This window comes from Asterias amurensis, chromosome 17, assembly GCF_032118995.1.
Source record: "Asterias amurensis chromosome 17, ASM3211899v1".
NCBI lineage: Eukaryota > Metazoa > Echinodermata > Asteroidea > Forcipulatida > Asteriidae > Asterias > Asterias amurensis.
Window position 1 is genome coordinate 12301973 of NC_092664.1, and position 23929 is coordinate 12325901.

A 23929-nucleotide genomic window follows, 5' to 3' on the forward strand; every position below is an offset into this window, starting at 1 on the left:
CAGATATATGACTACACGTACAATGTTGTTGTAGAAACAAAAGTTGATAGCCTGATGTCTTTGAGCCATGCCAGTTTTTTAATGATCTTTCTTGAAGGCTTAGCTCAGAGCAGTTTAGAGCCATAGCAGTATACCATAGATGTTAAATTTTCATTAGGGGTAGGCCTAACGAATATTAATTTAGTTTTGTACCCATACACCGATATACAATACAATACAATACAATGGGTTTTTATATAGCGCCATTTCATTTAGACCACAGCGCTTTAAACGAACAATAGCAATGCAGATAATACAACAAATGAACAATAAAGTAATAAACAGACACTAAGGAAAAAAATGTTTTATTTAGTGCTTTCTTGAAAGTAGGCAGTGAAATTGAGGTGCGTATTGTGATGGGAAGATGGTTCCACAGTCCTGGAGCGGCTAAGGAAAATGATTTAGATGCAGCGGATTGAAGAGATTTGCTGCTCGGTTTATTTTCAGCAAGACGGGTTTTGTCTGATGCTGAGCGAAGCCCAGCCCTAGTTTGAATGTGAAAAGAAAAACAAGATGAAAGATATGCTGGTGCAAGTCCATTTAAGCATTTATACACATGCACCAATATTTTGAATTGAATGCGCTCTTTCACCGGGAGCCAATGTAGCTTTTTTAGAAAAGGATATGTGTGTATATGACTGCATATTCAGTACTTTCCCGAGTTCGTTGAAACAATTTCACATGCATATTACTTAATTAGTATTTTAAAGGGTTTATGTACTTTTCGTAGGACAAAAACACATGTCCACAGATTTACACTAAACTTACACAGTTTGAAGATAATGATAGTAGAAAGCTTCCCTGAAAATATTACGTGCTGAGGTGCTGTAGTTTTTGAGAAATGAGTAGAACAATGTCATGGAAATAATTTTGGTCTCATGAGACGAAAATCTTTTCAAGCATTTACTAACGTATTTTCATGGCATTGTTTTACTCATTTCTCAAAACTACAGCATCTCAGTAAGTAATATTTGAAGGGAAGCTTTCCACTATCATTATCTTCAAACCCTGTAAGTTTAATGTAAATCTATGGACATTTGAAAAAGTACCCGAATGCTGGGTCCAGGCTCTGTATAGGCCTAAAGCCTGTGCTTTTTCCTGGTGCCCTCCTCTTATCACCCTTTGTTCTGTTTTCTTGTATGTTTTATGATTCATTATTGTGATATTTGGACATTATTGTGATATTTGTATAGTTATCTTCACGTACAGTCAGCTCCAGCTCATTTGCATATTAAGAATCATGACGTCAGACCCTGCTTTCAGCGATGCAGTCAACAATGGTGTGGTTATTAGAATCATGACTAGTGGTTCATATCTGGAAAAAAAGTGAAAAGCTAATCATAGCTGCTAAATAGCAAATTACATTAAAACAAATTAAATAAATAAACAATTAGAACTAATCAACAACTTTAAGAAACGAAACAAAATTAACAAACAACAATAAATGAAAGAATCAATCAAATATAAGTTATGAATGAATTGATACAAATATTTGGCAGCAACATTCACAAAATGGGGACTTTACCAACGTATGGCCTTATCTTTGAAACGATTTTGTTTTCGACAGATTGCTGTTCTAAAAAGAAAAGAATAAGCAATACGCGTATAGCAGTGTGTTGCAGTTAGTATTGTGGACATTCCTTTGCTCTAATCAATCAATGAAGGCTAATCATGTTTTCAACACTGGTCAAAACGCTTTGTGGGCGTGTTTAAGTCCACGTAGTGTTCCAAAACCCTGTTTTTTTGTGGACCATTATTGTTTTCTGGTCCACATTTCTTGTGGAATTCATTTGAAAATTATATGGAAAGCTTTGCGGTAACACCATGTTATAATGACTATCTCTAATGAGTTGGGATGGTTCCGTATCAAAAATTATTCAACGGACTATGCACCAAATACAAGGGGTACCGGTCAACTCGGTCCCAAGACAAGTCGGTCCCAGTCAACTCGGTCCCAAGTCATCTCGGTCCCAAGTCAACTCGGTCCCAAGTCAACTCGGTCCCAAGTCAACTCGGTCCCAAGACAACTCGGTCCCAAGACAACTCGGTCCCAAGGCAGGGAAGCTTGCACGGGTGGGAGGGAGGGCGGGGAGGGACCGCAACCCAAGTTATAATAATTGAACAATATTATATTTGTTATTTATTTTCGACCAAACACTATTTTCATTATACCCCGAACATTGGTGCACACTTATCCCAATTTATGTACAAAGTCAAAGGACAGTAGTTTTTTTTCCAATTCAATTGGAACCGAGTTGACTTGGGACCGAGTTGACTTGGGACCGAGTTGACTTGGGACCGAGTTGACTGGGACCGAGTTGACTTGGGACCGAGTTGACTCATAAGCAATACAAGTAACATACAGAACATTGTATATGAATGATGGATGCAAATTATGGATATGGACATAATCTAGTTATAACTACGTTTTACCATTAGCATATTGTACATGCAATATTATACTAACAAGAAGCTTGTAGTTTTCCCGAATCTACGGTTCTAGCCATGCAAGCAATATTTCAAAAAGGGTCCTGGTAAATCGTAGAAAGGAAAACAAAACAAAAACACCCACACTTATCCGTTAAAAGAATGTAGCCGCAGATGAGTGTTAAAGCAATCGCACAGCATCGGTAAACAGCATTTTCCAAAGGCCCACACTTCGTGTATAAAAAATGTCATATATAAAATAACAAACCTGTGGAAATTAAGGCTCAATCGGTCACCGGAGTCGGGAGAAAATAACGGGAAAACCCACCCTTATTTCCGCACGTTTCGCCTTGTCATTAAATGTGTTTGAAATAAACCCGTTATTCTCGATATCGATAATTGATAATTGTTTTAATGTTTTCTCAAAGAGTAAAGAATTTCATGGAATAATATTTCAAGGGAAGTCTTTCACCATTACCTTCTGTAAACCCTGTAGGTTATTTGTCAATCTGTGTGAACTTTTAATTTTTGTTCTGTTTAGAATGTGTCCAATATTTGGCTTTAACAACAAACATTGACAATAACCACATCGGAAACACCAACATGAACAATAGCTGCAACAGAAACTATTTTTTTTTTTTTTTTCAGAAACTCTATAAATATGGCTATATATATTTGTATGCGTAGTCATATCAACAATGACAAATGTGGAGCAATTTAGAGGTTGACCCGTTTCTAAAAGCAATATGTGTCCCTGCTAAATAAATTAAGTACAAATGGAGGTTGCAACTATGAAAGAGATAGAATCTTCGTGTAGTGGAGCACCCAAACTGCTGTAAAATGCTTAACGTGTGTGTAGCAGTATTGTTGTAGCCTAAAAAACTCGCAGTTGTTTTGTCTCTCAGCGGTATTCATATCGACGCGAATAACGGCACTGGAAACCTTTGGTAATGTCAAAGACAAGTCTTCTCACTTGGTGTATCCCAACAAATGCATAAAATAACAACCTTGTGAACATTTTGACACAGTTGGTCGGATCGCAGTTTCACCAGAAAACCGAAAGAAGAAAAAAAAACACCTTTGTTGCATAAATTGTGTATGCGTTCATATGCGTAAAAAGGCTTCAGGCATGCAGTCTTTTAATATTAAACTGACTCTTTCTCAAACACTACGTTACTTCAGACGGAGCTGTTTCTCTCAATGTGTTATACCATCGACAGCTCTACATTGCTCGTTACCAAGTAAATGTGTATGCTAACAAATTATTTTGAGTAGTTACAAATAGTGTCCATTGCTTTTAAAAACACATTCAAGATAAATCTTTTACAGAATATTTACAGGCACACCGGTGGATGGGTTAAACCAAACTTAAAATTATTTATCCCCAATGCAAATTTCAATATATTAAGCCTTCAAAATGGGCCATGACGTTCGATCAAGTATGTCAGAACCTCGATCTCATTGTTGGTTTTCTTAAAATATTCCTGAATATTTCTGTTGTCGTAATTATTGTCCTTCCAGTTGTGGCAGACGGTGCAAACAGAGCGCTCATTGAATATTATTTGGACTAATGACGCAGGTTAACTCAATCAACAGCAAGTGGTTGCTCTCCCATGTATTGTTATCAATAATATCGATTAGGTATCCAGGCGAATATGATCTGAAGGCTGATATTATTTATGTTTTACCATGGGAACAGAATACAACAATAAACATGCAAATTATAATAAAAATTACAATTCCTCGCGTTCAGACCCACTGACGTAAAGCAAGCCCCTGTTGACGTGGTTACTATAATATCACTGAAGCCATTTTGTTTTCCTTACACGCAGTTTTGGCCTCCACGTTGGGAAACAGTGTTAGGACCAACCGTTGCCACGACAACGGCTGATCAACAGGTTTTACCTGATCTTTCGTTGTCATGGAGACTGAAGAATTGGTATGAGTTGCTAGGGATGTTGAAAAGTCCACCATTGACAGCATGTTGTTGGTGGTGGTGGCTTTTGCATTAGGGAATAGGTTAATGCAGTGCCGTATAGCTTTTTCACAATAAACAACTATGGTATGAAGTCTCTGGTGTTTAGGCCGAGTAAAAAAAAAGAAACATGTTTAGCGTCCGGGTTTCTAAAAAAAAAAGGAAGGAGGAGGGGCTTTTTATTTTTTATTTTTTATTTCAAGACGGCCGCCATTCTTTGTTAAAATTTCAAATATTTATTGATTTTTCTACTGCTGAAGCACACAATACTTAAATGAACATTTTGGTCAAGACATTCAGACAAGACATTCAGATTGTTCTAGCTGAGATCGTTTAAAGTAACCCTTAAAAAATCATAAAGAAAATGTTTAAAAAAAATGTGCATACAAAAATAAAAATAAAAAACAAGAAAAAAAGGAGGCGGCCTGTAAAAAGGAAGCGGGCGGGGACGCTAAACATGTTTCTTGTTTAACTTGGCCTTAACTGTATTCTCGAAACAAAAGTTGAGCTATTTTTAGAGAAGGCCAGTGGTTTCGAGACAAAGGGGAAACGATGTGTTTTTGGTAATACACAATATCTGAAGTTGTACCAGATTCCCACAATGTTATTATACAAAATATAGACTACATTGATATTTAGTAGTGCCTAACCGGTGTAGTGATTGGTGCTTTGCTGTTGTTTTGTGTCGTTGTCGTTTCTGCTGCTGTGTTGCAGCTGTTGTTGTCGTTGTCGTTGTCGTTGTTGTTGTTGTTGTTGTTGTTGTTGTTGTTGTTGTTGCCGTTGTCGTTGTCGTTGTCGTTGTAGTTGTCGGTGTCGGTGTCGTTGTCGTTGTCGTCGTCGTCGTTGTTGCTGTTGCTGCTGCTGCTGTTGTTTGAAGTTAAGGTGCCGTGAAGCCAACCACTTAATCACAAGGTGACGAGCTTATTGTCACCCCCCCCCCCCCCCAAAAAAAAAAAAAAAAAAAAAAAAAATAGGATTTTATGTTAACAATTGAATTCCAAATAATTATGGTAAAAATAAAAATTTAAGTAAATTTTCACGAAGGAATCTTCTATACTCGTCAACGATGAAAGTAGATCAAATAAATAGCTATGACCGTTTTAAATCCGTTTCCAGTAATTTCGTAGATAAAAAGAAGAAAAACAAAACTGTGACAAATTACATATAACTAAATGTTTACTTTTACCGAACCAAAATCCTTATGCTCGGAATCACTGTACTTGATCCAAACTTTACTTTATTTGTGTGCAGGTACCAATGGAAGCTAGCAGCTGCGTATTACCATCGTGTAAAATGATAGAAGCCTTTAAAACAAGCACTTCAACCATCCCTTCATCATGTGGACTGCACGGTGCACTTAACGCATTAGTGACGTCATTAATGGATACTAGTGTACATGTTGTTAATCGTGTATACAATACTTAAAATGGATGTCATGGGGCTATTGGAGAGAAATCCTCGGCCGATTCTTTAAATAGCCTACATATATTCCTGACCATCAAAACGAGACTAACCAAAATGTCAGCCATAGTTTAAGTGCAACTATAAAAATTAAGCATTACTATTGGATGTGCATTATTCATTTTATACAGAAGGCTGATTTGTGATGTTGTTAAAGGAACACGTTGCCTTGGATCGGACGAGTTGGTCAAAACAAAAGCATTTGTAACCGTTTTTTATAAAATGCAAACGGTTGGAAAGATGTTTTAAAAGTAGAATACAATGGTCCACACAAGTTTGCCTCGAAATTGCGTGGTTTTCCTTCTACTAAGCGAACTAACATGGTCGGCCATTTATGGGAGTCAAAATTTTGACCCCCATAAATGGCCGACGTGTTAGTTGACAAGTTAAAAGGAAAACCACGCAATTTCGAGGCATGTTTGTGTGGATCATTGTATTCTACTTTTACAACATCTTTCTACCCATATGCATTTTATAAAAAACGGTTACAAACGCTTTTCAAAGACCAACTCGACCGATCCAAGGCAACGTGTTCCTTTAAGGGAAGGGCCCTTCAGTTTACGGGTTTAACAAGGCTTACACATGTCTTTGCGTGAATATGACAAACCGATCTTTAATTTCTAAATGAAGTCGTATTATTTTCTCACCAAATGTATGCGTCCCTTTGTGACCAAATCATGATCATTGTGTAAAATATAACTGTGTTTTCATTTATGTTATTTTGTAGTTCCTGTAATGAGCAGCATGTGTTGTGGGGGTTTTTAATGTGTTAGTGGAACAATAAGTTGTGTATTGTGCTTGTTATGAGAATATAAAAAGAAGCTGTATAACTTCAAAGCAATAGGAGACAAATTAATAAATACCCGTTGGTTTACAATGTAATAAAGGGATGGGCCTGTAAAGGCAGTGGACACTATTGGTAATTACTCAAAATAATGATTATTATCAACCTTACTTGATAACGAGTAATGGAGAGAGTTTGATGGAGTAGTTTTCGAGAATGAAGAAATATTCCACGAGTTTGGTTTCGAGACTGCAGATTTAGAACTTGAGGTCTCGAAATCAAGCATCTGAAAGCACACAACATCGTGTGACAAGGGTGTTTTTCTTGCATCTTTATATGTCGCATCTTCGATGACCGATTGAGCTCAATTTTTCACAGGTTTGTTTTTGTATGCATTATGTTGAGATACAGCAAGTGAGAAGACTGGTCTTTGACAATTACCAATAGTGTCCAGTGTCTTTAATTACCGTTGCATGGTTGCTCATTATATATTTTAAAGCTCCTAACATACAGTAATTGCACGATCCACTCTCCATTCCCGTGACACTGGTCTCTGTGTTTATACAACTTGTTATAGGATGTATGCCACATCATGTGTATTACCAAAGGCACTGGAAACTAATTATTCAAAATATCTGTCAGCATAAAAACTCACTTGGTAACGAGCAATGGAGAGCTGTTGATAGTATACAACATTGTGAGAAACGGCTCCCTCTGAAGTAAGTAGGTTTTGAGAAAGAAATAATTTCTCACTAAAATATTTGAATTGAATTCGAGACCTCAGCTGAGGTCTCGAATTCAAGAATCTGAAAGCACCCAACTTGTGCGATAAGGGTTATTTCTTCCAATATTTTCTCGCAACTTCGACGACCCATTGAGCTCAAATTTCCACAGGTTGTGTGCTTTCAGATGCTTGAATTCGAGACCCCAGCTGAGGTGTCAAATTCAAATCCAATATTTCGGTGAGGAAGTATTGATGTTAGGATTAACCAAGTGAGAAGACCTTCTTTAACACAGTTTTTGTTTTCCTTTTAATGACGATCCAAATTATAGCCCTTTTTGAAACACGGTAACAACATAAATTGACAGCCAGAATATACACCAGTTAATTAAGAGAAGTTTTAAAGGTATAACTTTACAAGGTTAACAATTAAGGAACTAAATTATAATGCAACAACGCCACAAAAATTAGAGAAAAGGCACAAAACCTGTTGCCTTTGTTGAATTAAATGGAATAAAACTTGGATTTGTCCAAGGCTTGTTCTCGGAGAACATTATTGCACTGTGTACCCGACTTTACTCAATCAAATGTCCCTTCTTGTTTCCAAGGACCAAATATCATGCCTACTGATGTAGAATTCTTATGAAGTATGGACAATTTTGGTTTTTACCCATACACCGATGTGTGTCAGCACTGTGTACCCGACTTTACTCAATCAAATGTCCCTACTTGTTTCCAAGGACCAAATATCATGCCTACTGATGTAGAATTCTTATGAAGTATGGACAATTTTGGTTTTTACTCATACACCGATGTGTGTCAGCACTGTGTACCCGACTTTACTCAATCAAATGTCCCTACTTGTTTCCAAGGACCAAATATCATGCCTACTGATGTAGAATTCTTATGAAGTATGGCCAATTTTGGTTTTTACTCATACACCGATGTGTGTCAGCACTGTGTACCCGACTTTACTCAATCAAATGTCCCTTCTTGTTTCCAAGGACCAAATATCATGCCTACTGATGTAGAATTCTTATGAAGTATGGACAATTTTGGTTTTTACCCATACACCGATGTGTGTCAGCACTGTGTACCCGACTTTACTCAATCAAATGTCCCTTCTTGTTTCCAAGGACCAAATATCATGCCTACTGATGTAGAATTCTTATGAAGTATGGACAATTTTGGTTTTTACCCATACACCGATGTGTGTCAGCACTGTGTACCCGAGTCATGTGAACAAAATGTTACTCGGGTGGGATTCGAACCCACGACCCTTGCAATTCTAGAGCAGCGTCTTACCAACTAGACTACCGAGATTACCCGGTAGCTAGAGGCAGTTCGAATCCTATGCTATGGCAGCGGGTACCGCAACGGTTATGAAAGATGTTAAATTTGCATGTTAAATTTGTTATGGGCATGTGACTTATAAGTAAAAACAACAGTAAAGTGGCAAGTATGCAATCCCCTGTGTAATTCTCTTTTAATGGAGTGTTGCCTCCGAAAAGAACCGGACGGTCTCGACGTTTTTTAACAGTATATTTTTACTCGTCTTTGAATAAATACATGAGTTTGAAACGAATCTTGCACATCCATGAGTAAACAGATGCAGAAGAAAAGTTTACACAATAATTTAATAGTGAAGTCGTGACAACCCGACTCATTTAAAAGCATTGCTACAATTTGCAGTCGGTATTGAATTAGTTGAGTCCGAATTCGTCTTGTTGATTTTCGTTGTCAAGTTGTAATTTATTATAATGATCACATAATGAAATAATTATGTGCAGGGCTTGGATGAAATTAAATATCACAAAAAAGTGCAACATCATCTTGGATCCGTTCAAGAATCTGTGTATTTTTTGTAACACAACACGCAATGTCCACAGATTTACATTAATTTACACCGTTTGAAGATAATGATAGTAGAAAGCTTACCTTCAAATATTACTTCTTGAGGTTATAGTTTTTGAGAAATTAGTAAAACAATGTCACGTTATTCATGCTAGAATAATTGTCGTCCCCTGAGACGAATTTTTTTTGTGTGACTTGTATTACTCGTAAAAATGCAGCACCTCAGCAAGTAGTATTTAAAGGGAGGCTTCATACCATCATAATCTTCAAATTAATGTAACTCTGTTCACATTGTATTTTGTGTCCTACAAAAAAGAACCAAATCCCTTTAATGCCTTGTCACACGAGGCTAGTTTTGCAGGCAACTCGGAGTCAACCAAGCAAGCTGTGCAAGCCATAAGACCACTATGGTAGCATATGATAAATTTGTCGATGCAAAAGAAGTGAACGTTAAACATGGATTCTCTTCATGGATGTTGCCTGTGAATTGAAAGAGTCTCGCGGAACGAAATTGAATGATCTTATTTGAATAGTTATTGAAGAACTGGCGAATGCCAATGCAACGTTGCAATACATTTCAAACGAAATTGATTGAGCAGGGTGTTAACAATGTTGGGTTATTTGACGGGGAAATCTATAACATTTGTGTCCATTTAAACTTTTAAATTTCTTTATTTTTTTTTCACTGAAGGATTATTAAAAATCTCACTGCAACCCAAAACTAAATTGCGTAATACAGGGAAACCATCATTTATGCGCATAAACAATTTTAAATAATGAAATCATGAACAAAGTTGTGAAAATAACTTTGCTTCGGCATTAATATTTGTTTGTTTACATAAAAATGGAAAGGACTGTTGGGGTATCTTTGCGTCATACACACATATTAATATTATTGAACACTTTAATTACAAATACAAATTACAAAAAATCAGAAAGTTGCCAAGAAAACAATAGTTATGCTTTGACATTAATGATTAATTGTAAAACCTTTAGCAGGCTTACCACTTTTTCAAAATACATTTTTGCGTAAAAGAAAAATGTGGAGAATTTTTTCATCATCGTTTCAAATTTATTGTACCTAATGACTTTTGAAGGAACATTACAGAATTGATTTTTTTTCCTAACAATACACTAGATGCAATTGGGATATTGATGTATCTTTTTGTTCGCCTTTTAACGGTCTTGTTTTCATTCTACCGGTTTTGTTTCTTTACAGCTTGCCGCGAACCTATTGCTCTACGCATGCTCCATGCTCATCGGATGTATCTTGTTTTTAATGGCGGATAGGAAGCAGAGAAAGGCATTCATTGAAACCAAAGCCGCCTTAGAAATCAAACTGACTCTACAGGAACAGAGCACACAACAGGTAAGTAACAGTAGGTAACACAGTAGGTAACAGACAATTTTAGAAACCCCTTCCGTTGTACGGTAATAGCATTTCAAGGCACTTGACACTCACTAGCGGGATGCCGCGCTTCGCGCGGCACCCCGCTAGGATATAAAAATCCTTTACACAAATATTTCGAAATGTGGGTGAGAGTGTTATACGCCTCTCTCAATATTTATGCATGGCGTCATAATTCTAACCCAAAATGAAGCTATTTCGCACGTCCACCACTACTTGCAGTGGCTGTACCCACCTCGTTTTGGGTTAGACAACGTACCTTATGCATCTAGAAACTATAAGGCTCCCCCGTGATCCTTATAGGGGTCTAATATGTTGGGCCTCCCTAACGTTACACGTTTTTCAAATCAGCGTTGATAGGTGAAACTGACCGTTAGCCAGCAATAACTAAAGTTTCTTTTGTACTACACTACCAAAACTTTCTCCACACACTCAATATTCATTCATAATGCTTGCATTTCCTTTTTACAAAACATCGTCAAAAATGACATTTTTACGTCCCACGATACATAGCGTTGCTACAGCACTATAAGTAAAGCGAGTTTTTGGAACATGCTGTGTGCCACAAATCTAATTTATCTACTGTTTTGTTTTTTTCGGGGGGGGGGGGGGGGCGGGGGTGGTAAGAGCGTAGGCCTCTTTTTAGTTTATTCTCATCTGAATTGGTCTTGTAAACTTTCTGGTCAATAGGCTGCATGTATAACGGGAGCACTTAACGTGAACGTCAAAAAAGTGTTTTGCAGGCAGAGATGCCAAGTCCAGAGGCTAGCTATATGTGAGATTTTTCAAAGCTCAACCCCCATCCCCCCGGAAAAAAATTGCCAGTTTAAGAAGGCCTTTTTAAATCGCCGCCCAACCTTTTTTTTTTTTTTTTTTTTTTTTTATAAATAAATAAAACAATGTGAAATTTAATTGTGGACAAAAAGTGTTTCAAAATGCATCAAAAGCCTCCTCAGAATAATTAAAACTCACTTGAGGTACACAGGAGATGTTGATGGTTAATGTGGAGGTTCGATTGTGTCAGATTATATCCTTCCAAACTTGAAAAAAATAGACTAAAAATGATGTCCAAAATCAATCGCTCACTTCTTCTGCCTGTTGTGTCTTCGCTAGTGGAGCGCATTTCAACGAATTTGCTAAAAGAATCGGAACAAACTTGTGCGCAATAAGCGTTTTGCGCTCTGCCGAATTTGAGCTGAACCTACTGGATGAGCAAACGCGTGCGCAATCTGCAATTTTGCGCTCTGTTTGTACAAATTTTGTACAAAAAATGTCGTTAATTTTTTTTCCCGATCTCGCCCCAATAATGGTTGATGTGCGTGTGAGCGTGAGACAGAGCCCAAATGCGTGAGTCTCACGCCTAATGCGTGAGACTTGGCAGGTCTGGTTTTGTTTTATTGTCACTTTGGACTTATTGCATCTCGCGAAATTTGAACGACAAACGACACAATTTCTGACCGCGTTCATGTTCACGCTGCTCTAGGAACAAACCTCCATACATCCCATATCTCTGGAACCCTATATCGTACAAACTAAATAAAAACGATAAACTCGTCCCCACTCCTTAATTTTCTCTAACTTATTTCACTTTCAGAAAGCATGTCAAGTCATGTTTAGGGTTTGTTACGTCCAGTTTGGGTCAATAGACAAACTCCTAAAAATGTACCCCATTCAGCCGCACGAGGTCTCTTTTGTTAATATTATCTCCATCAGTAACCAACCCGACGGGCCGATGACTAAATTAATCTTCATAATGGATTTGGCAAAATGTACATTCTGAGACCTGACCGACACACTGCTCTAACCAATTTTGTGAATGGACTTATTCAAAAGGAAACTTAATGTCGTTTTGCTTAACAACTTTGACCAAATGCAAAGCAAAGTTCTTTTTTTTACAGCTTCAAAACAGCCTTTGACGTGTGTGTATAAGTTTCACCATAGAGTAAGGAATGGTTTCACAATTCTACCGCCATGGTTAAACTCTGAAACTGCAACATTATACCTCCATGAACAGACCGTATTCTAAAACGGTATTCATGTACCCATTTGAGTTTACTGGCAAAAGGTCCAAGGTCGCCACCCACTGTCAACCTAAAGTGGTCCCACGGCGACCTTCTTCACCAAGCAACAGGTGGCCTGTCTCAAACCAGACAACACACCGCTCTCAATACACTGACCAGAATGGCTCTTTGTGTAAGGCCCCCCCACCCCCAAAATGTTATTAATTGTAAAGTTCCCTTAGACACCTTCCAACCTATAGCCGGCCCTACCCAATGTTTCCAAATTATTAAGCTTCCGTTTGATCCCATCCTTGTTCATCATGATAATTCTCATGCCGTTTGGAAGTGAATGCTTTTTTATAAATATTCTCCATTTAATCTTTTCAACAAATGAGTCACCCGCAGAAGGATTTCTAGGAAGTCTGATAACAACGTCGACCAGTGGTTGACACATGGTCACCTGCGAAACATCAATCTACGGTACTTAATCCATTCAATGCAAATTCGGTCAAATTCGTGAGATTGGTTTCGGATTTGTCCTGGCACACAGCCTCTTCGACCCTTTCGACCCTGCGCGGCAATGAATGAACCAATCCGGAGAACCATGCTTAGTACAACACGAAAGTAACCTGACCAAAAGGGCGGATCGAATGGCGGGTGGGCGTTCAAGGGGCAATGAATGACCCAATCCGGAGCACCATCTGCGAAACACTGTCCAATGAGTCGCCTGTCAGAAAGATTTCTAGGAAGTCTGGTAACAACATCGACCAGTGGTTGACGCACGGTCGCCGCCCAAACTTCCTCCAATCACATGACTTGTAAGTGCGAGTTTGGATCCGGGTTTTGCAGACTTGCAACCCGACGTCTGAAACCACACAAACGTATTGAATTCCACACAAACAACCGTGTTGGATTCCACAAGGATGCCATACCACTGGACCTTCTAATTTTCAATCCAAGATGGCGCAGGTTACGCTTTTAATAGTATAGATTACTCAACACAATAGGAGACTTTGGGACGCTTGGTGGCAGCAGACTTACCAGGTAAATTTCCATTGTTTACGTAGTTCTGAGCGTGCGCACATGATTGAGAACAATAGATTTTACCTGGTAAGTCTGCTGCCACCAAGTGTCTCAAAAGTCTCCCATTGTTGGTAAACGAGCAACGATAAGAGCTGTAGATAGTATAAAACATTGTGAGAAACGGCCCCCTCTGAAGTAAGCTATAGTTTTCGATAAAGAGGTTACCTTGTCCATAGGGTTTCCTGAGAGGCCTGCGAGATATACTGATGGTTTTATCCATTCTTCGTTTTCAATGAAACTATCAAGTAAATATGTAAACAGTACTCATATCCCATTCCCCTGGAAATATAAACTTTCATCAGTCTCCTGACGATGACTAGAGCAAGCTAGTCGACACGTCCGTCCAATATACGATATAATAATAATGAAGCCATACGTGCTTTTACAATGGGAACTATATCCATGCATGATGAAGAGGTCAGCCAGCGGTCTCAGCAAAGACTCTACATTTACCGCAAACGGGAACGTAATTTCCCCAGGCATTTGTTCCTCTCCTTTCGTTTTTTTTTAAATTAATTTAAGCCAAATCTTAATATTTCAGGGAGTCTTGTTCGTTTAGAGCTGATTTCTTGTAATAATAATTGCCTTTCTTGTTTTTTTTTAAAAGACCGGAAATTAAAAACAGCGCTGACCAAAATTTGTGCATATTTTAACAGTAAACGTGTACGTGTCAAGGGGGACCTTCTTTATTATTTTTATGTTATTTTATCGGGACACGTTGTCTTGGATCGGGCGAGTTGGTCTATGAGAGACGTTTGAAACCGTTTGCCATGAAAGGGATATGGTTAGAAAATACGTTTAAAGATTATAATGTTACGATCCAGACAAATGTTGCCTCGAAATTGCACGGTTTAATCTTACACGTCGTGAACTAACACTGCGCTCCAATTTGTGGAGGCAAATTTCTGACAAAATGGCCGACCGTGTTAGTAAGCCAACTAGTAAGAAAAACCGTGCAATTTTGAGGCATTGTGACGATTATTAAATTCTTCTTTTAAAATATCTTTCTGACTACAAGCATTCTTTAACAATTTTTTTCGAACGCTTAGACCAACTCGTCCGATCCAAGGCATTGTGTCTTGTCATTGTCATTGGTTCATACGCCTACATGCACAAAAACGATAACAACTAGTCTGGACACCGCCTCTCTACGATGAAGTGGAATAAATCGATAACGCCTCATCACTTCTTGCACGATTCGGCTGCTTTCGAGTTTGTGTATTATTTGTTATAGATTACAGGGTCATTATTATTTTAAAGATGAACCCGTTTCATTTGCTCTGATATTATTTATCCCATACCACCCGCCACCAATGTTTTCCGTGTCACCACTCCCATCCAAACTTGAATTTTAAGACAAAACATCACCATGGTGAATATTACATTTTTTAAAGCTCAAATATGATGATTTCAATGTTGATAAAGTATAATTAGCGGTTTCAAATTGCTTACCAACCAAAAAATATACATACTAGTATAATTGCAAATGAAAACAAGTAATTGTTTCACTTCAAACAAATCTTAATTAAGGTAGCTGCAGGAATCAAAAGTATAGTCAAAATTGTTAGCACTATAATATTAAATGTGAGTAGTTATTTATATGCAATAGTTTTACAGTATTAATAGCACAAAGTATAGTATTATTTAGAAGTTGTAATGGCTTAGTTTTTTTTTTTTTTTGCAAATTGGGTTGTGTTGGCGTTATTGTTTTTTTTTACAAGATTATTCGTAACTATACTTATTTTGTGTTTTAGATTTTTTACTAAACAAGAATGTGACTTGAACGGGACCTATGAATTTCGGGCGGAGAGCTTTGGGTTATTGAACGCTTTTGTTCTGAACTTACTGATGTAATTTATCACGGTTGGAATTTGCTTTATATTTTGTTTTACGCATTTTGTTTCCCATTTCTCCAATTTGTTGTTTCCTTTTTTATAGCATATAAGTCTCCTTGATTTAGTTTTATCTCTCCCAGCTAAATAAATAAATTGCGTGATTAGAGAGAAACCCATTTCTAATCTTCATCAGCCAACCCACACTAACCTTCAATTTAAGAAAATAAGCCTCTGTTAAGATCAGACGTAATCAGATTTAAAACTACTTCAGATGTATTTTATCTTATACAAAAACATATATTTAACACAATTTAATTAATTTGATACTGATTCACACAAATATGTCCCTCAAAGTTAACAGTTTTCATTTTTACCTCGTGAACTAAAAACACGATCCGTAATTTTGTGTGGAGTCCAAATTACCAAGAAGAAATTTCTTTAGGCATATATATTATGTACAAACAATTTGTTTTCCCTTTCTCCTATTTGTTTTCTTAAAGGAACACGTTGCCTTGGATCGGTCGAGTTGGTCTTTGAAAAGCGTTTGTAACCGTTTTTTATAAAATACACATGGGTAGAAAGATGTTGTAAAAGTAGAATACAATGATCCACACAAACATGCCTCGAAATTGCGTGGTTTTCCTTTTACCTCGTCGACTAACACGTCGGCCATTTATGGGGGTCAAAATTTTGACTCCCATAAATGGCCGACCATGTTAGTTCGCACAGTAGAAGGAAAACCACGCAATTTCGAGGCAAACTTGTGTGGATCATTGTATTCTACTTTTAAAACATCTTTCCAACCATATGCATTTTATAAAAAACGGTTACAAACGCTTTTGTTTAGCCAACTCGTCCGATCCAAGGCAACGTGTTCCTTTAAGTCCCGCCTTAATTGCATTAGTATCTTTGGGAGTGGTGGACAGGTTTGAGGATTCTTTTTAATTTAGTTGAATAGAGAAATCAATCGCGTGACTTGGAAGAAACTCAATTCCAATCTTCATCAGCAAATCCAAACTGACCTTCAAGTTAATAAAATAAGCCCCTGTAAAGATTGGACACAATCAGACTGAAATCTACTTCGGGTATTTTTCTTTATTTCTTTCTTTTATACAAAACAGATGTATATATATAGGGCCTAATCAAAATGAATTATTTTTTTTCTCCAATTGCATTGCAATGACTGACTATGACGGCTTTTACTCTGATGAACAGATTAATTATTAGTAATTTATATAGGCCTATCCATACAGTTAGAGAGTACATTATAAATAAGGACAAACAATGACAACGAGAAGTTGTCTTCATTTGAAATGATGTTATAATAACTTCTCCAGTCACTACTCGACATGATCTTTGTTTGTGTCTGTATAGTAAAATGATGTTACGGCGTACCGTGAAAAAGCCGTTGGGAGCATCTAATTCAAACTCTGGTGTTTCTGATCAGCAGAGTTTTGGCTCGAGTCTAAGTCATAACACCTGTGTCTCCTTAAGCAAGACACTTATTAACCATGATGTTGCGTCCTTCAGATGGGACGTGTCTTGTGTAACAGGAACACAACGCACAGCTTATCGGGAAAAAAAAGGGGGAGTGGTTCACCCCGTTGTTTCTGGTTTGATTGGTGTTCCTGGTTTGATTGGCTGCATATTGCGCCGCAGCCCTTAGCTGTAAAACATTATACATGGTGCTCTGTGCAATGAGTACGTCTCGTAATTCAAAGGTGTTACAGGTGTCTCATAACTCATAACCTTAACAAAAACACCTGCTTTTAAGCGTGTTAACATCGCCTCAGTGCCTTGGGCACCCCTATTGGATACGTGAGCTGTATAGAAAATTGTCTCTGTAATAAATACAAAAATAATTTTAAGTATTATAAACCGCACTCATCTACCAACAAGGTACTCAGGGCGCTTAGTAGATATCAACATTTTTTACAGAAACCAAACAATGCAGCACATGATAACGTTTATAGTAGGTGCTAACGGCGCATTCGGCTGCCAGGATCAGATTTATAAGTTTGTAATTATACTTGTAAATGGCGGCTCTCCGTGGTTGGATATCAATGATGAATGAATAAAATAGAAATATAATAAACACCGTGGCGAACCCCTGAAATTCTATTTTCGATAAGTGCATTAGGTTATTTTATGTTTGTTACACAGCACACGGGACCAACGGCTGTGCGTACTTCACTGATAGTGAGCTTACACTTTAACATGTTGCTATTTTTTTATATATGTAGGAAGAGTTGCTTCTCTCGGTGCTACCTAAGCACGTAGCAGATGATATGATGAAGGACATTGGCACAGTCAATAAAGGACAGTTCAACAGGATTTACATCAAGAGACACGAGAATGTCAGGTTAGTTTAATTGACGCAAAGTAGCTGTAAACGTTAATTACTTTTTGTGTTAACCTATTTTAATCGTGTGCACACTGACTTCAAATAGTAGCTTTCCATTAACTTTGTACTTTGGTAAACGACGTTTGGTCACATTAAAAACTTATTTTTCAAAATCCACTAGGCTTACAGGGAAGGTACACGTTTGGTATTTACTTGATAGTATAAAACATTGTGGGAAACGACTCCCTCTGAAGTAGCATAGATTTTGAAACAAAGGTAATTTCTCACTAAATTAATAAAAGACTTCTAGCTAGAATTTTTTTATTCATATCCGAAAGCACACAAATTCGTCCAACAAGGGTGTTTTTTCTTTCATCATTTCTTCCCAACTCCGATGACCAATTGAGGTCAAATTTTCACAGGTTTGTTATTTCATGCATATGTTGAGATACACCAAGTGAGAACACTGGTCTTTGACAATTACCAATAGTGTACCTTCCCTTTAAACTGTTTATGTGACGTCACTCTATTGATACGAAAATGTAGATATTTTTACGAATCTACAGTTAACTGTACATTCATAACGAACCTACAAGTACCTGTAGTAGTCACAAATTGAAAGATAAAATGATGTGTTATTCGTAACGAATCTACAGTTCAGTGTACATTCGTAAAAACAAATCTACACTTTCGTCAATAGAGTGACGTCACACGAAACAGTTTAATTTGACATCATCATCCTATTCCATTTCAACACCTCAGTTTTTGCAGTGAACTGACATTTGAGGAAGGTCGTTGACTGCTAGGGTGTAGATTCGTAAAACAAAGGTAGATTCGTAACGAATCTACAGTTCAGTGTACATTCGTAAAAAAAATCTACACTTTCGTAAAAAGAGTGACGTCACACGAAACAGTTTAATTTGACATCATCATCCTATTCCATTTCAACACCTCAGTTTTTGCAGTAAACTGACATAGGAGGAAGGTCGTTGACTGCAAGAGTGTAGATTCGTAAGACAAAAAAGTAGATTCGTAACGAATCTACAGTTCAGTGTACGTTCGTAAAAACAATCTACACTTTCGTCAACAGTGTGACGTCACACGAAACAGTTTGAATGTGACAAACATGGTTCAATTTTCACACCTCAGTTTTTGCAGTGAACTGGCATTGGAGGAAGGTCGTTGACTGCTAGGGTGTAGATTCGTAGGCGTAGTACAAAAGTAAATTCCTTGCGAATCTACAGTTCAGTGTACATTCGTACAAATGATTAATTTACACATTCATCAAAAGAGTGACTTCACAGAAAGGACCTCAACATGTGACTACAGTAACCTATATGGTTCACAGTTTACACATTATTTGATGCAGTTGAGACAGCTGAGGAAGTTGGTTGACTGCTGGATATTGATTGATGGTTGTTATCTGTGTGTTTTTCTGAACATGTTCTTCTATACTTCTTACACTCGCACACGCACAACAAACATTGTTTGAACAATTGTATTGCTTTGTATGGCTTTGTTCCTTTGTATGGCTTGTTCTTTGTGCATCTTTGATAATTTTCACAACCTAAATTAAGTTTAATGCTCGAGGGGATAATACTGTCGCGTGACTTTTTTGTTGCAATCGAATACGGATGCTCTCTAATGAAATGTTGCCTTTATTGGTGCGCGTGTTTGGATAAACACAACTGCAGGAAAGTTGATTTGTGTTACAAGTGATTATATCTGTCTATGACATTATACTCTGACGTGTGTTTCGCAAACCGTATATACTCATATTATAAAGAGATTTTTAGTTTTGGATTCATGTAGTGTGGGTGCTTATAATAATATACAGATACATGGGGGTTGGAAGACCGTTGCGTACTAGCCATTTTGAAATAAGGTTGAATTACACTTTATAGGTTTAAAGGCAGTGGACACTATTGGTAATTGTCAAAACTAGCCTTCACAGTTGGTGTATCTCAACATGTGCATAAAATAAAAAACCTTTAAAAATTTGAGCTCAATCGGTCATCAAACTTGCGAGATAATAATGAAAGAAAAAAGCACCCTTGTCACACCAAGTTGTGTGCGTTTATATGGTTGATTTCGAGACCTCAAGTTCTAAACCTGAGGTCTCGAAATCAAATTCGTGGAAAGTTACTTCTTTCTCGAAAACTATGGCACTTCAGAGGGAGCCGTTTCTCACAATGTTTTATACCATCAACCTCTCCCCATTACTTGTCACCAAGAAAGGTTTTATGCTAATAAATATTGTTAGTAATTACCAATAGTGTCCACTGCCTTTAAAGGCAGTGAACCTCAAAATAATTATTAGCATGAAACCTCACTTGGTAACGAGTAATGGGGAGAGGATGATAGTATAAAACATATTGAGAAGCGGCTCCCTCTGAAGTAACGTAGTTTTCGAGAAATAAGTAATTTTCCACGAATATGATTTCGATACCTCATTTGTAGATTTTAAGGTCCCGAAATCAAGCATCTGAAAGCACACAACTTCGTACGACAAGGGTTTTTTCTTGCATTATTATCGCAACGACCGATTGAGCTCAAATTTTCACAAGTTTGTTAATGTATGTACATGTTGAGATGCACCAAGTGAGAAGAGTGGTCTTTGACAATTACCAATAGTGTCCAGTGTCTTTAAATGAGACATATAAGTACACGAAGAACTGTGTTTTTAAAGCTGTTTCAAATAACCAAAGTACTTATATAGCGCATCACACAAGTATTGATGCACTTAAAACCAAATAATAAATGAAACAATAAGCAATTAAACAAGCGTGCAATTTTTAAGCAGCGATTTAAATACAGTTTGGGTTCTTGCCGTAGTGTGGTAGTGCGTTCAATAGAGAAATTAAAAAAAATCATGAATGACCGATGTCCATGATGCTTAGTCCCTCGGATGAGACGTGGAGCTGCTGGTCCCGTGTGTTGTTACTGGTGTAATGGGCATCAATGTTGAGCAAGAAATTCTATGCGGTGATAGTTTCAGACTTCATCAGCAAATAGTATCATGTTTTGTCGGATCAAACTAACCTTGTGAAATTAAATACCAATTTAATCTGGGGGTCCTTGGCCTCTACCAGGGCAGGTGCTTCGACATCGATTACAAAGTTGATCAATCTTCTCGGGGGAAAATACCAGCAATCAAGTGAGAAAAAAAGCCTGTGCAAACAGGGACTCACACGACGCAATCCTAGCCTTGCCCACTCCTTTGGTAGCACCTGCTATTTTGATAAGTCTTTCATTTCGGATTTTTTTTCCGGAGCACTGAGTTGGAAAGAGCAATACTAACTGCCGCTTGATATGATAAAACAATATTGAAGCAGTCGCGGTTTACCCATAACAAATTCAATACAGTAACTTATAAATAGACGTTCAAACAATTCTGTAAGATTAGCATTGCTATTGCAAACAAAAATCAGCTGCGGAAAAGTAAAACAACAGTGAAATTGTCTTTGTGTCCCTTTATAAACAAACTAAATAAATAGGATGACTTTGTGTTAAAAATGGAAAAAAGTCGATAATTGGCCTAAACAACTATCTCAGATTACAAAATCGTAAAAGAGACAAACATTTTTATAGCTTCGAAGTTTTTAGAAGACTTTTCTCATGTAAAGGCTAACGGTAACAACACTTCGGATCATCGAGGCAAACCCTCGTCTGAAGCATAACAAGTAGATATTTAAACAATTATCTAAGATTACAAAATTGTAAAAAATAACCAGCAGTTTTAATATCCTCGAAGTTGGTGAAAGACGTGTCTTATGTGAAGGCTGACAGTGGCAACACTTCGGATTTTTTAGGGAAAAATCTCGTCTGGAATTATTCAAGAACTAACGCTCATACCTAAACAAATTCTAACCAAATAAAATCTCAGGCAGTAACTTGAACAATTATCTAAGATTACAACAATTTAAAAAGGGACAAACTAATATTAATAGCGACGAAGTTGTTGGAGGATGGTTCTTGTTGTCATGGTTGACAGTGACAACACGTCGGATCATCGAGGAAAACTCTCGTCCGAAATTATTCAAGGAGTATCTCTTACGTCATATCACTCACGCCTCACAAACTTCTCAAAATTAAATTTCCAGGCAGGGAGTGAGTAATAATAACAGTAAATGGGTGTCGAGGCATTGCATGGTGAGGTATCAATGTATATTCAGTTGGCGGTAACACCAAGTGTATTTATCTGGTACTTTGCTGTTACATTGGTTTGTTCTTCGAGAACTTGTCGTGCTGTTTATTCTACTACTGCGGAGTAGATTTCGGAATTTCGGAGACTGCTAACAGTTGGAGAAGTCTCATACTTTATGGGAGGTAGGAAATCGGCTTGGATTTCTACTTTTGCTTAGGGGAGATTCTCGTTATGAACTTCACTGCCGCGGAGTGAACTCTAGCTTGTTATAGATTAGTTCTTTGAGAACTTGATAGTATTCTACTATGGCAGGGTATATTTTGGTATGTATGAGACTTTTGAGTTGGAACTGTTCTGCTTTCAGGAATAAAATAGGCCTAGGAACTTCCCGTCATTAACTTCACTGCCGCGGAGTGAGTCTCCGGTCTCTGGTCATCGTCAGGAGACTGAATAGTGTTTTAGATGTTGGTCTCTTTAAAGAGATATAAATGATCCAGTAAAGTCACAATATGAATTAGCAGTATGTGCGGCACCTAAGTCCGGGCTACATTTAGGTACATGTTTGGGGCTACATTTAGGTCATGCTACATTTAGGGCTCGGGCTACATTTAGGTGCCGCACAGCAGTATCACATAGGACTGATCTGACAAAGTGAGAAGTGATCCCTTAGTAATATGATAATCAAATATGCACCTTTGCGAATCCACGACTTCGGCTTTGGATTCGGCGTCAGGCTCCGTCTCTCGTCGTCTGAAGCCCTAAACACGTTCGCAAAGCACGCGCACTATTGTCAAAACAACCGCGGGGCCAAGCTAGCCGCAGAGTGGAATCTGGAACCGCAGCCGTGGTTTCGAAAATGCCCCATGTTTTCAATTTGTTCATGTTTGCATGATCTGCAAGGATTGGAGGACGGGGTTTTGGGTCTCTAACCACCTGAGGTGAAAACCAACTCTGCCTGAATTGTTCTCTTGTACCTGATTATTGTGCGTTGGAAGCTTGATTTCCCCAAACGCTCATTAAACGCTGCCAAATTGAAGTCAGAGCGAGCAATAGGATGTGTAACATCCGAATCCCATACCTCGCGAGGTATCCATACTGCCTTCGAATGCGATTATGATACAAGTTTTGACGTAGCAGCCCTAGTTTCGCTGTGAATATTTTGCAGAAGTTTAACATAAGTCAAATAATATTCCGAATTATTCATTTCAAACATCTGACGGTTTTAGAAAAATAGAAAATGTGTCTTTCTATTGGTATATATTATTTAGGAATAAAGCAAAATTGTATTCTCCCCAGACAAAAAACACACATGATAATAACTCCATCGAAAAGGTCACAAGGAAGAGCAACAACAAGCTATGACTAAAAATAGCAATCTAAAAAAAAAAAAAAAAAAAAAAAAAAAAAAACACTCATGTACGGAGCCGTAGGTCTAAACCTAATTTAAGGGTAATTTCTCAAAATAATTGTTAGTGGAGGACCTGTTAATAGATAAACATTGTGAGAAACGGCTCCCTCTCTGATGTAAAGTAGTTTTGAGATTTGGAAAGTTCTCAAATAAAGACTTCAGGCCTGAAGCCTATTTGAGACATCTGAAAGCACATTAATTTGTGCAAAACAATGGTGTTTTTCTGCACTATTCTTTTGAAACTTCGACGACCAATCGAGTCAAATATTTTTATTTTTATTTTTGTGGTATGTTGGAATACACCTAGTGAGAATACTGGTACTTGACAATTACAAAAGGTGTCCAGTGCCATTAAGAGATAACATAATATTGCATTAATTTCCATATTACTAAATGTGGGGTGGGGCAGAGGGGGGGGGGGCTGCAGTCAGCGACTGCTCGAT

At 37.6% G+C, this 23929-nt stretch overlaps 1 protein-coding gene across 1 annotated transcript in view; it reads left to right on the forward strand.

Moving 5' to 3' along the window:
• Positions 1–23929, forward strand: part of LOC139949900 (adenylate cyclase type 3-like) — a 75510-nt gene that overhangs the window by 11568 nt on the left and 40013 nt on the right. Inside the window, exons 2-3 of the mRNA XM_071948471.1 lie at positions 10481–10630; positions 17831–17949. Of these exons, the coding sequence (XP_071804572.1) occupies positions 10481–10630; positions 17831–17949 (269 nt within the window). The remainder of the gene's footprint in view (positions 1–10480; positions 10631–17830; positions 17950–23929) is intronic.